The sequence below is a fragment of the Sebastes fasciatus genome, chromosome 17, assembly GCF_043250625.1.
Source record: "Sebastes fasciatus isolate fSebFas1 chromosome 17, fSebFas1.pri, whole genome shotgun sequence".
NCBI lineage: Eukaryota > Metazoa > Chordata > Actinopteri > Perciformes > Sebastidae > Sebastes > Sebastes fasciatus.
The window spans coordinates 1769452-1781465 of NC_133811.1; the positions used below are offsets into that span (position 1 = coordinate 1769452).

Here is a 12014-nt window from a genome sequence, read left to right on the forward strand (position 1 = left end):
CAAACTGTTTTCTCCCTGCAACCTGTTGGCAGCGTTTTTTCCTCAGTTGCTCTTAAGGTGGTCCCTTTTAAGAAAACACATCCAATTTATTTTGCATCAATTTACAACTGGTTTCTAAATCAACAGATGTGTTTCTTGCTGAAGACTTTCCACTGGTATCGTAATAAATTGCCAATGAATGCCACAGTTTTTATTGGATTTAGTGCGTGTCATTGTAAATTGTATAACACATTATAACCTAGATGTTGCCACCTACTGTAGGTCTCTAATTGCCAGAACATAACCTGGCAGACTACATCTGACTGCTCCTCTAAGCAAAAACAGACTCCCTAAAAACATATGGCGTTTGGTAGATATTCTGCTCTGACAACAACTAGGTTGTAACTACTTTAGCACTGGCATTGACCGTGGTAATGTGGGCAGTATTATACAGAGCCATACGGGACCACACCTAGTCTGTCCCTTATCCTTTCTGCAGTGTGTAGACGACAGACTCACATGTTGGTGGAGGCCTACCTCCTTCTGGCCATAAACGACGCCAAACCAACCAGCTCATTCTCCACAAACCACAGATGATAGCCATAACACAGAGCACACTCCTTCAGTTAGGATGACTCCAGCCAAAACAGCCACAGACAAAGCACAATCCTACCTCTACACCTTCGGTCTCTCTCAGCCTTGGTTTGATTCAAAAACCTTCAAAAGAGCTCCAAGGGCACAAAAAAAAACTGGCTGTCTGCATTTTTAGATGAACAAAGGCTTTGCAAGCTTCACTTAGAAGGCTTACTTGATAAATCTCTGGCTCTCCTTGTCCTCTTTGAGGAAAATGGTTGAGGACAGAGTTTTTATTCAATATTTTATTACTAAAATATCCCAACAATATCTGGATTTTGTTTAGCCTTTAGCTATTAGGGGTGCAAGAACATAGCGATACACAAGCCTTGCAATATGTTTTGCGATACTGTATCAATCCAATGACCTTACGATGGACCCGGCTGCTATTCGGTCTTTTGGAAGTTGTAGCGGGCTGAGTTTTAAAGCTAGAAGGTATTGGCATCATATGAAATAAGAAAATCTAAGGAATCCATTGGTACTAACCATGTCATACTTGCATGTCGCAAAGGAAGCTAAATAACGCTGTTATGCTAAATTTTGTCGAGGAAAGACTGGCATGGCCATTTTCAAAGGGGTTCCTTGACCTCTGACCTCAAGATATGTGAATGAAAATGGGTTCAGTATGGGTACTACCCACGAGTCTCCACTTTACAGACGCTTTATGCTAATTACATGCAGTTTTGGGCAAAAAACAAGTAGGTTTTTGCATGCAGTATAAATGTGTTATTTTCGCCAATACTAAAAATGGTGTATTTGAATATTTCTGCATACTGGGGTCCCTAAACTGTCTTGGAATTACATAAATTGGATATGACTGAAAAGCTGAGACTCTTGTGGATCCAATGAGTCCCATTGTATCACTTTTTTTTAACTCAGACTTTATACATATGGTAGTGTTCTTTATACTGACAGTTTTCCTAAAATTAGATTTGAAAGAAATTGCAATATATCTCCTTGCTGACAGTATCGCAATATATCACAATATACTGAATCGTTACCCCTGTATCATGATACGTATTGCATTGCCAGATTATTGCCAATACACAGTGCTACAAGCTGTAACTATTGATTAAATGGGCCAAGAGGGCAAGTTTATGCAAAAGAGATTTGTAAATGTGTGACTGAACACTACTGACACCGGAACCCAAGTATCCTGTCAGGTGTTTCAGAGATATCTGTCCTGCTGCAGAAGCCTTCCTTATCTACTCAGTGAAGCGATTCGTTGGTTCCACTTGACCTGCTCTGTGCTTTCATCTGCCCTGCTGGGGGTCGACTGTCATGGAGCACACACAGATTCACTCAATCATACATACTTACAGATACCAAAGCAAGCAGGATGGCTGACAAAGACATTTAAGATGATGAGGACATTCTTTGGAGTAAAAAAAGTAGTGCTGCACATACTGTGCAGACAAAAAGCACTTTGTCTAAGCCAGGCCTGTATTTCTGCTTTTTGAGAGCTCCAAAACTGAATTCCTCGTAGTGAAAATTACAAAGAAAGATTATTTTCAATTCCGTTGGGCAAAGGAAGAAGTTACCATTTCACATGAACAATGTAGCTTCAAAAAACTCAAAAACAGTCAGAAAATTGGTTGTGTGCCCTTTTTTGATACTGTATTTTTATCATTCCTGCGAATAACTGGCCAAATGTAGACAGCTATCTAAAATATCAACATAATCGTCAGGTTTTGGTGTCAGCATCTCAAATCAAAAAGCAAGAGCTTCTACTCTAAACTCAACCCTTTATATAGATGTTCAACAACCATTCAGAGAGAAATTAATCATAGAAGAGAACAATTTCTCCCCAAACAGTAGCCTCAACAGACCATAATACAGTACAGCCTCAAGATCTAAAGATCTATTCCAATTAGAGTAAGGGGGTGCAACAATCATTTATTCTCCACAGGAAAACAGGCTCTCTGTTGTTATTGCTTTTCTATCTACATGTTCAGCCCCGCAGCTGAATTTTACAAGTTCAAGCAGTCTATGTGTATTATTAAAAGTCATCCTGGGAGATGGAGATGACCAATTATTTTATTTGTTTATTTAATTTTGTCTCAGAGTTAGCTAGGTAGCTAAATTTCATTAGCAGTCCCTCCAATTGCAGTAGGAGCAGATGAGCTACAATATGTAGATGTAAAGTGTGTTCCAAAAATAACTGTGGTGCAATATTACAAATTGATGATTCCTAATGGTTTCACACTATAAGAGCTATATGCTTTTAATATCTGAGCTGCTACACAACAACCACCATAGTGCCCTTAGACATGGCACTTGAAATCCTAAAACCTCCAAGTGTGCCTGCTGAGATTTATGTTAAAATATCATACATCTACAGGTTGATATGATATACAACAAAGCTTCTTTTAAGAAATTGGGGTAACATGAATTTCCTAATGTCAAAATGATTCAATGTACCATATTTCCAGCAGATATGAGAGCATCTTGAGAAAACATCCAAACAGTCTAAAAATAGAGCTTGTATGCAGCTCAAGACTTTTTCAGTGTTGCTAAATAAAATACCTCACATTTGCCTTAATCTGTGTGTGTGATGGTATAATTAGATATCCATAACCCAACATCAGTGAGACCCACAATCACAAAATGACACTAAATTTAATCCACTTTTTTCAGGACAGCTAGCAATGCAACTCTTTAGCTGATTACACCACTTTCACAAAATGGAACTACTATATATTAATAAACAATAAAACTGCAGCCATGGATGTCCATCAACACTCACCTCCCAGACTGACTGCCAGGCTTTCCTGTGCGTGAGGCCCCACTGTTTGTTTGGCCAGCATGTCCCAGCTCGTGCAACCTGTTGTCTATTCTCTTAGCTTTGTATGGGTCACCAAAGCCACTGTACATACACACTTCCAGGAAAAGAGGCCTGCCGTCACATCGAGAGATGATCGTAGCGGCACTGACCTGGGCCACCACTTGACAACACACCAGAGAAATGCTGACGTCACTCTGCTGCGGTGCTTTTTCCAGGGTCTGCTTGCCCGGGCTCGGCTCAGTAATAATCAGGAATGTGATCAGGTCAACCTTTGCTTTGACCTGATCACCCACAGTAACCACATAATGAGAGGAAAATCAGGGAAAGGGTACATCCTGTGAGGAACACTGGTATTTAGGGGCTTTTTGGTTGTGGCCTTTTCCACCTAAATGGATTCTGTCATGACTTATTATCTATTGGAGAGACCTGAACCTGGTCTGTACCCTCATATTTATGGCCTGACTGGTACTGCGAAAAAATTAGACCAAAGATCTTTTGCTTTTGGAAAACAAAAAGCTAAATAATCACCAACAATCCATTCTTAATGTTCTTTAATGTTTAGTAGGGCTGGGACGATACACCTATCTCCCAATTCAATACTATAACGATATTTAGGTGCCGATTCAATATGTATTGCGATTTGATATTAGAATTTATTGCGATTTTTGTTAACTTTTTTAACACTAAACCATGGGAAAAAGTTGAATCATACACTTCTAGGGACTTTTATTTTGGAAGAGATCGAAAATGATACAGTAAAAATGTTTAATTTTCAGCATGTATGTAGTCAGAGATGTCCTTAAGTCAAACATATCAGTCACGGTCAGGAATTATTTATTTAATTTTTTCCAGCAACCAAAAAAATGAAAGAATAAAGATTATTCCCTCACAAATTAGTGGTATTCTTTTTTTATTTATAAAATGGGACATATAATGTTTTATACTTCTGGTGAATGTAATGCAATCAATCTTATTAGGTTATGTTTTCACGAGTTGGTTTGTTTGTTTGTTTGTTGGTTTGACTGTTAGCAGGAGTACTCCAAAAGTCTGCGATGGATTGGAATGACATTTTTTTGGAGGGGTGGGGTGTGGCACAATAAACAATCCATCAGATGTTGGTGGCAATCCGGATCATGATCCAGATTCAGGACATTTTTTAAGGATTCCGACCAGCCAGACATTAAGACCTCTGCGCAATGTAACTGATGATGCATGACCCCGCCTCTTTCCTTCAGAGAGAGAGAGACAGAGAGAGAGCGGGGGGATTTGGCCTTTTTTCACATTAAACTCTGTGAAATTACAGTTGAGTTGGACCAAAGCACACTTGGTGATTGATGGAAAGAGTAACGACAACGGTTTAGGTGAGTTTTATTTTGTTTCTGTCCAGTTTGAATGAAGTGTTTTACTATGCTCCGCTACAAACAGCTGATCTCAACATAAACAAAAATACACGTGGATGATGGCGCAAGCTGAACAGAGAGGGGGGCGGAGGTCTGCGCTCTCCGAGTGCCATTCTAGTTTCCATATATGTATGTTGTATATACAGTTCCCTTTGTTAACATTTTATTTGGAAAACCAGACATAGTCACACGTGTCTACTTCCGCTCACTTCTCCAAGGTGGTCTCTAGCTCTCCCGTCTGCAGTTGTATCGTCGGCTGATTTGACCACGAAGTCGAGAGAGACCGCTGGCTTGACCGCACGTTACCGCAATACGATAACATTTCCTGTCCGTGCTTTGGATATCATGGCTAAAGCATGCAGCTTTAGCCATGATGTCTAGCTCTGCTTTTCCTGCAATGTGTGAAACCCAAAGTGTTTCCACACTTTACTGGATGTGTAGGGTTTACCACTTTGGATTAAAAATGTGAGGGTGCAGGTCGTATCCACACCGGCCCTCCGCCGTTTTCTGCTTTGTTGTTTCAGCTCACTGCGGTAAGTTTTGGTTTTTGACGAATACGGAACTGATATGTCACGTTACTCAGACTACAACAATAAAAGCGGTAATTTCCTTCTACCTCCGCATAGACTCAAATGAAGCACATATATCGATTAAGCCACTAAAAAAATTATTTCCCCACCCCTAATATTTAGTGACATAAATACTACACAAATTGCAGCACGACACTACAGCCTCTCCACTAAATCACAGAGTGACAGGTCCTAAAACACAGACTGCACAGCCACATCACTGTACACTTAAAATCGCCAGGATCTCTTCTCAAACTTTCCCTGAGACAAACAACTTGGCCTCAACTTGTAGTGTAATTGTGCTGTCTCTGCTGCCAACAGCATAATTCAGTATAATGGTGAGACAGTAACACAACAGAGTCCTTCCCAAAGGAAACTAACAGCGTCAGTCTTCTAACAGAATGAGCCTGTGGTTCATTAGCTTTGGTCTAACCAGTGTTATTAGAGCTATTTGAATCTGCATAAAGACGTCTGATTGTTCTTCCTGTAATTACAATAGGCTGACTCAACTGCCCACAACCAAATGGTCTTCCTCAAGGGCAATTTGGTCTCGCTGGTAAAAGTGAAATGCTCACTTTGTTGTTACCACATCAATGTCAGGTAGAGACGCACATTGACAGACATATGGGCACACACACATTTACACTCACAAACACATAAATACACTCACGGCCATAAACAGCAGCCCAGCCCTTACCAGACTTAACACCAGCTAATTGCTCATGTATGGCTCCTTTCACACACACACACACACACACACAAACACACACACGCTCACACACGCACACACAGACACAGAGAGAGAGTGCAACAAAGCGTGCTGGCTTGCTGGCCGTCTACAGCTGTGACGTCTCACATGTGGCGCTGTGTTGATATAAGGAGTAACACAAGTGGAAAATTGGAGCTGGTGGGGCCAGACTGCTGACTTCCTGATAGGAAGAGTGGAGTGGAGGTTGACCCATATATACATAAAGTAGTCAACAGGCTCCAACACCAAGGGAAATACGGACAAAGGCTCTGTGTAGCTCCATGCATAATGTAATGTGGATACAGATCAGGGTTACCCAATGGGATCCTTTGATATTAGCATGGCCCTCCTCAGAAAAAAAACCTTCTCGTCAAAGTAAAATGACCTACATCACACTAATGTCACTGCAAATGTTACGCAGCTGAATTTAGAGTTGGCACTCACTTTTTTTAAGGGATGTTGGTATGAATCACCAACAACTAAAATAGGAACTACTGAAAACTTACAAACCGGGCTGGCTCTCATTTAACAGACACACCAACAACAGTTTAAACTCCATTAAGCTGTTTTTGAGCCCAACGGCATAACCAAAGCAGAAAATCGTTTATAAATAGACAAAGGGAGCTATCCTCTGCTGCATGGCACACGGCTAAAACAAGGCTGTCTACTAAACGGAAGTGCAGCATAACCTTGCTATTCTGATCCTCTGGATAATGGAAGTCATTAGGAGAGAATACAATGTTCAGACGTCTGAAATAGGCCGCAGTGACATGTTAGTCTGAGTGCTGCTCTACAAATTTTTCGGATTCAGAATATCCTTAAATTTAATTTGTGGAGATTATGGTCAGACCACACAAAACAAAAACAGTTAAGAACTTTTATTTGAATGTTTATGACCCAAATAATTTTTTTTTTATAGTATTGGGTGCACATCGTGGATGTATAATTGCTCAACGCCTGCTAAGAATTTTCTGCATGATGAGCTCTATGGTCAAATTCAAAAAAAGGCTGTTTCATGGGTCATGACGTTTACTTCTACGCTCAAATATTTGGGGGCTATGCCACCCATAAGCAACGTGAAAACAAAAGAATACACCCGCAAACAGACGGCTTTGGTCATTTAAGCTTATTTCAGCATTGTATTTCCCTCCAGTTTAAGATATTTATACACCCACGTGACTACAGAACCTCTGACAAAAGTTCTCTCAGTGAAAAATTGTTTTGTGATATAAAAAGTTATCTGAAGCAGCGCAGCGATCTAGAACTTTCTAATTATGATGTTGTGTTGTGGCATTCCCCCTTTTAAACACCCATTATAAGTATTGGATCTCTGTCTGCCCAAGATTACCGTACAAGACTTCTGACTAGAGTTTAAGAGCACCAAAAGGCACAGTGGAGGAGAAATCATGAGTTGTGGATGGAAAACCATAATCATTTGAATGACAAGAAAAATGGCTCCAAAAATGAGGGGAATTTGAAATAGGAACTCTGAGTGGAATCTGTTTAAATTCCTGAAGCAGCTTAGTAAAGCTGGTAACAGTCCACTTGGTCACAATTATTGTATGTGTCAAGGGTCAAACAAGTTTACTTACAAAGAACACACAGAATTTAGTAAATAAAAGGGGCAAACTATGTTTCCTAATTTAATTTTAGAATCTCACACCAATGACCCAGGCAGCATGTTATCCAATCTCAGATAACCTCTACAACCTCACACTTATCAGCAGCTAAGTTCCCAATCCAATCATGCGGTCACTTTCTACCTTTCACTGTCGCCTATGATGTAGTAATAAATGAAAGAGTGATAGCCAACTTGTAAATAATGAAAATCAAGAAGAATGTGTACTTTTCTCTGTCACTTCATTCAAATGTGTCTGATAAATAGCTGAGTAAGTTTTACATGCAGCTGTATTTAACATCCAAAACATATTTCATACACAGAAAAGTACCATCTCTCTTCTCAAAGCAACTCTTCACTCTTTTAGTTGGCCATTTCCCTGTATTCTCTGCAACCCATATAGTGATCTCTCTTTTAACCCATTTACCCTGCTCTTCTTCTTTAGATGCAAGAAGAAATATTGTCTGTGTATCAACGTGCACTCTGATACTTGCAGTCACGCACTAGTTGTTCCATGTGATGTTGGTTAAAAGCTAAATTAAAGCTGTTGTTCCACTGAATTGGTCTGAGTCGTCTGTACTGGGCAGCTGGGACATAGACTAAAGCTCACGTGCAACAACACCATCGCAGTCCGGGTCAGACTCCTCACCACTGATCTGATCTGATTCTAACTCTACTGACCTCACTGACTATAGCTCAGCACAGTAGCTTCAAGTTAAATATCGTGGAAATAAGTTCGAAATAAGTTCAAAATAACATTGGCGGTTGCATCGATTCACTGGATCTGCAAAACAACGTGGTCGTCAGCTTTTCTGAAACAATAAGAAGAGTCTGGGACGGATCCACCCAGCGCCATAACTCGGTCACACTTTCCCCTCAGAGAGCGGAGCGGAGCGCTAGTTAGCACTTAGCCTGCTGCTAACCTGCTAACCAGCTAGCCACCGAGGCTAGTCGCTGTTGTTCTCATGTGAAGAACAACAGCAGCGTGTGAAAAGTGCTCGTCAACTCACCAGAGTCCGCCGGGGTCTTCATCTCTGTCGTCGTCTTCGGTCCGCTGCTGCTTCACTCACTCTCTCCGTCGACTCCGAACTTTACCCTGGAGTTAGCTAGCGGTTAGCCAAGTTAGCAGTGCCCCCCCACTCCTTCCTCCTTCCTCCGGTGTTGGTGTTGGTGCTGCTCTCACTAGTGGCTTGTTAGAAAACAACGTGCCCGGTTATGTGCTCGCTCTGAAGTTGAATACAAATCCGCTAACTTCACACACACACTTCTGCGTGCGATCTCGACACATCAGCGTTTGTTGAGAAAGTTTCGTGTCGGAGTATTAGTTTGTAAGTTCGCAGCGTGTGATGGCAGGAGTTGTCCCGAGCCTCTGAGCCTCTGGGGGGGGGGGATCCGGATCCAGTCTCCCGGGTCGGAATGTCTGATGTGTGATGGCGCAGCGACAAGTTTGGAGGAGTCGAGCTGCAGTCGGTCGGACCGGAGCGGCGGAATGCGACCAGTCTAAATGTTCATCCCGCTCGTTGGGACGGTGTCGCCTGGTCGAGTTCTCCTCCACATCTTCATCTTCATCCTCATCATCATCTTCCTCACCGAACAGGCTAAACAGCGGCGCTTCTTCTGAAAGAAACAAACAAGCCAAAGTCTACTCTGTTCTTTCTCTGCTCCTCTCTTCCTCTGTCTTCTCTCTTTCTCCTCTCTTTCTCCTACTCACACTTTTTCTTTTTCCACTCACTCACTTCGTGTTCTCTCAGCCCCCCCTCCCTCTGTTGGGTGTCGTGTTTCGCTCTCCTCCTGCCACACGGGGCCGCCCACGCTGACCCACGGAGGGAGGGAGGGGGTGACGAACTGAACGCCCACTTGTTGCCAAAGATCGTTTATGACAGTGTGAATGTTATGGAAGATACACATTTCCTTCCAGTTCAGTTCAGGGAGTGTACAAAGGTTATAATAATAATAATGATAATGATAATGATAGTATTAATAATAATAATAATAATAATAATCATCATCATCATATCCTTGTTATAAACCTATAGTAGCTTATGTAGCCTATAATTAATAAGACACATTTACAAAACAACTGAGCTAAAGCATTTTTTTCCACCATAATTAATACAGGTGAGATGAAATATGGTTTCGTCAGAATCAGGATAAACAAGAAAACATAAAGGTAAAACAGCAAATGAATGGGAGCTACAGTGCCTATAACCTTCATTAAAATATCCCAGGTTTATTTGAATTGCATTACACACGGAACAAAACAAATTTTATCAATATCAATTATTAGATCTGAACAAATCCATTTGTGATGACTATGGTTTTGGAATCTATATCTCAGTTTCCAAAGATAATCATTTTTATATCATAGAAGATTAAGAAAACCATCATATATTCACATTTGAGAGGACCAGTTTTTGCTTTACGGAACGATTAATGGATTATCAAAATAGTTGCTGTCTTATTTTCAGTAATTCAGTAGGCTGGCGTTTCAGCTAGCCTATTTGTGTGTGAATAAGTGGCAAACATGCTGGCAATAACGACCCAATCAGTTCAATATTATATAGGCTAATTCAATGAATAATATTTATAATATAAATAAAACAGACTGTATGAAAAGAGAAAAACATATCTGCTGCAGTTTGTTTATGGCTGACTTCAGCAACTCCTCATGGCTCTGTTTTCAGGCTTTAAATAATCTATGGCCAATCACAGGTTATTTCAGAGAGAGAGCGTTCCGATTGGCTGTTCATTCATCAGAAGCAGCTGTCAATCACTCGCAGACTCTGATAGAATGGTCAAACTAGGCAGTTAAATATGATTTAATATTCTGTTATTGTAATACCTATTTCTCACGTAAAATATTTTCAGAATCATTTTGTAGTGTACTGTTCAGCTGTAAAATGAGAAAGTGTGCTCCGGCTGGTGGGCAGTGCTTGGTATTTCCTCAACTGATCTCAACATGGTGGCCAGGTTACAAACGTTGTCATGTTACAGCTAAACAGTACACTACAAGATGATTCTGAGAACATCTGAGGAGAGAAATAGACATTAACATAATATTGATTCATTTTGATCAGCGCTGCCTAGTTTGATCGGAGTTTGTGAGTGATTGACAGCTGCTCAGAGGGCAAGGCTCCAGCTCGCCTCTGATTGGTTGTTGCACTGGAGGACATTGAAGGGAAACAGAGGCACTTTTTTTCAGATTACCTGTTTCATGCACCACTGTCAGGATATAGTGACCGTTTTATAAAAATAACTTCTTGAAATCATATTTGCTCCAACTTGCCTACTTATGCTTTAAGGGAGACCTGATTTTATTTTATTTAAATTTTCGACTGACTCATCATCTTAATACACGATCTTCGATGAGGACCAGTCGCTTGCTGCTGCCCGTAGCTGCCGCCGCTCCGCCGCTGCCTCCAGTTTCTCGCCCCGCTCGCTCCCGGTTGGCGCGTCACGTCGTTGCTGTGGAGACCCGTTACAGCTGCGGGTGATGAGAGGCGCCGTGTTTACCTGTTAACTGCGACAACAAGGCAGCCAGGGAGCCGCCATCCGTAAACTTATACACGGGGAAGGAAGGAAAGGCCATCAACGTGTTTGTCCCGCAGGAACGGACGGTGGCCGGTGAGACCGACATTTACATACACTATGATTATAAGAGGACATCGGCTGTAGCCTATCGGGCGCCTATTAGCATTATGGGCTCACTACACACACACACACACACACACACACACACACACACACACACACACTCCTTTCTTCCCTCTAATGAAGGGCCCTTCAGCACTTGCATCAGCTCTGAGGAGGCAGCAGAGAGAGAGGTAGTTGAAAGAAAGTAGCAGTAATTACTCAAGAGCGTGAACTGGAGAGCGAGGAGCGGGCTGAGCTGAAGAGCGGACGCCAAGGAAATGAAGTGGAGAAGAAGAAGTGTGTGGATTGTAGGTAGGCCCTTGTTTTTTCTTTCTCCTTCTTTCTTACCCAATCAGTCGTCCCAGTGTTCCCTCCACTACATCCCTCCATCCCTCCATCCCTCCCTCTCCGTCCCTCCTCTGCTCTGCTCATTTACTTTGAGTGGCAGTGTGTGGGAGGTGAAGGCCAGCCGGTGGGTGAAGTATTCCATGTGATTGTCACATTGTCACAATCACACACACAGATAGGCACAATAACAATAGAACAGAAAACATGTCTTCCTCCTCTCCTCTGCTTCCTCTCCTCCTTGCCCCCATACATTACACTCCTACTCCTTTTCCACTCCTCTGCTCTGCGTGGATCCTTCATC

General features: G+C 41.7%; 1 protein-coding gene across 1 annotated transcript in view; it reads right to left on the minus strand.

The window, feature by feature from the left end:
* The window catches only part of erf (Ets2 repressor factor), a 59241-nt gene extending 49715 nt beyond the window's left edge, over positions 1 to 9526 (minus strand). The window contains exon 1 of the mRNA XM_074612883.1: positions 8743 to 9526. Coding sequence (XP_074468984.1) covers positions 8743 to 8764 — 22 coding nt within the window. The 5' untranslated portion in view covers positions 8765 to 9526. The remainder of the gene's footprint in view (positions 1 to 8742) is intronic.
* Between the last annotated feature and the right edge of the window lie 2488 nt (positions 9527 to 12014).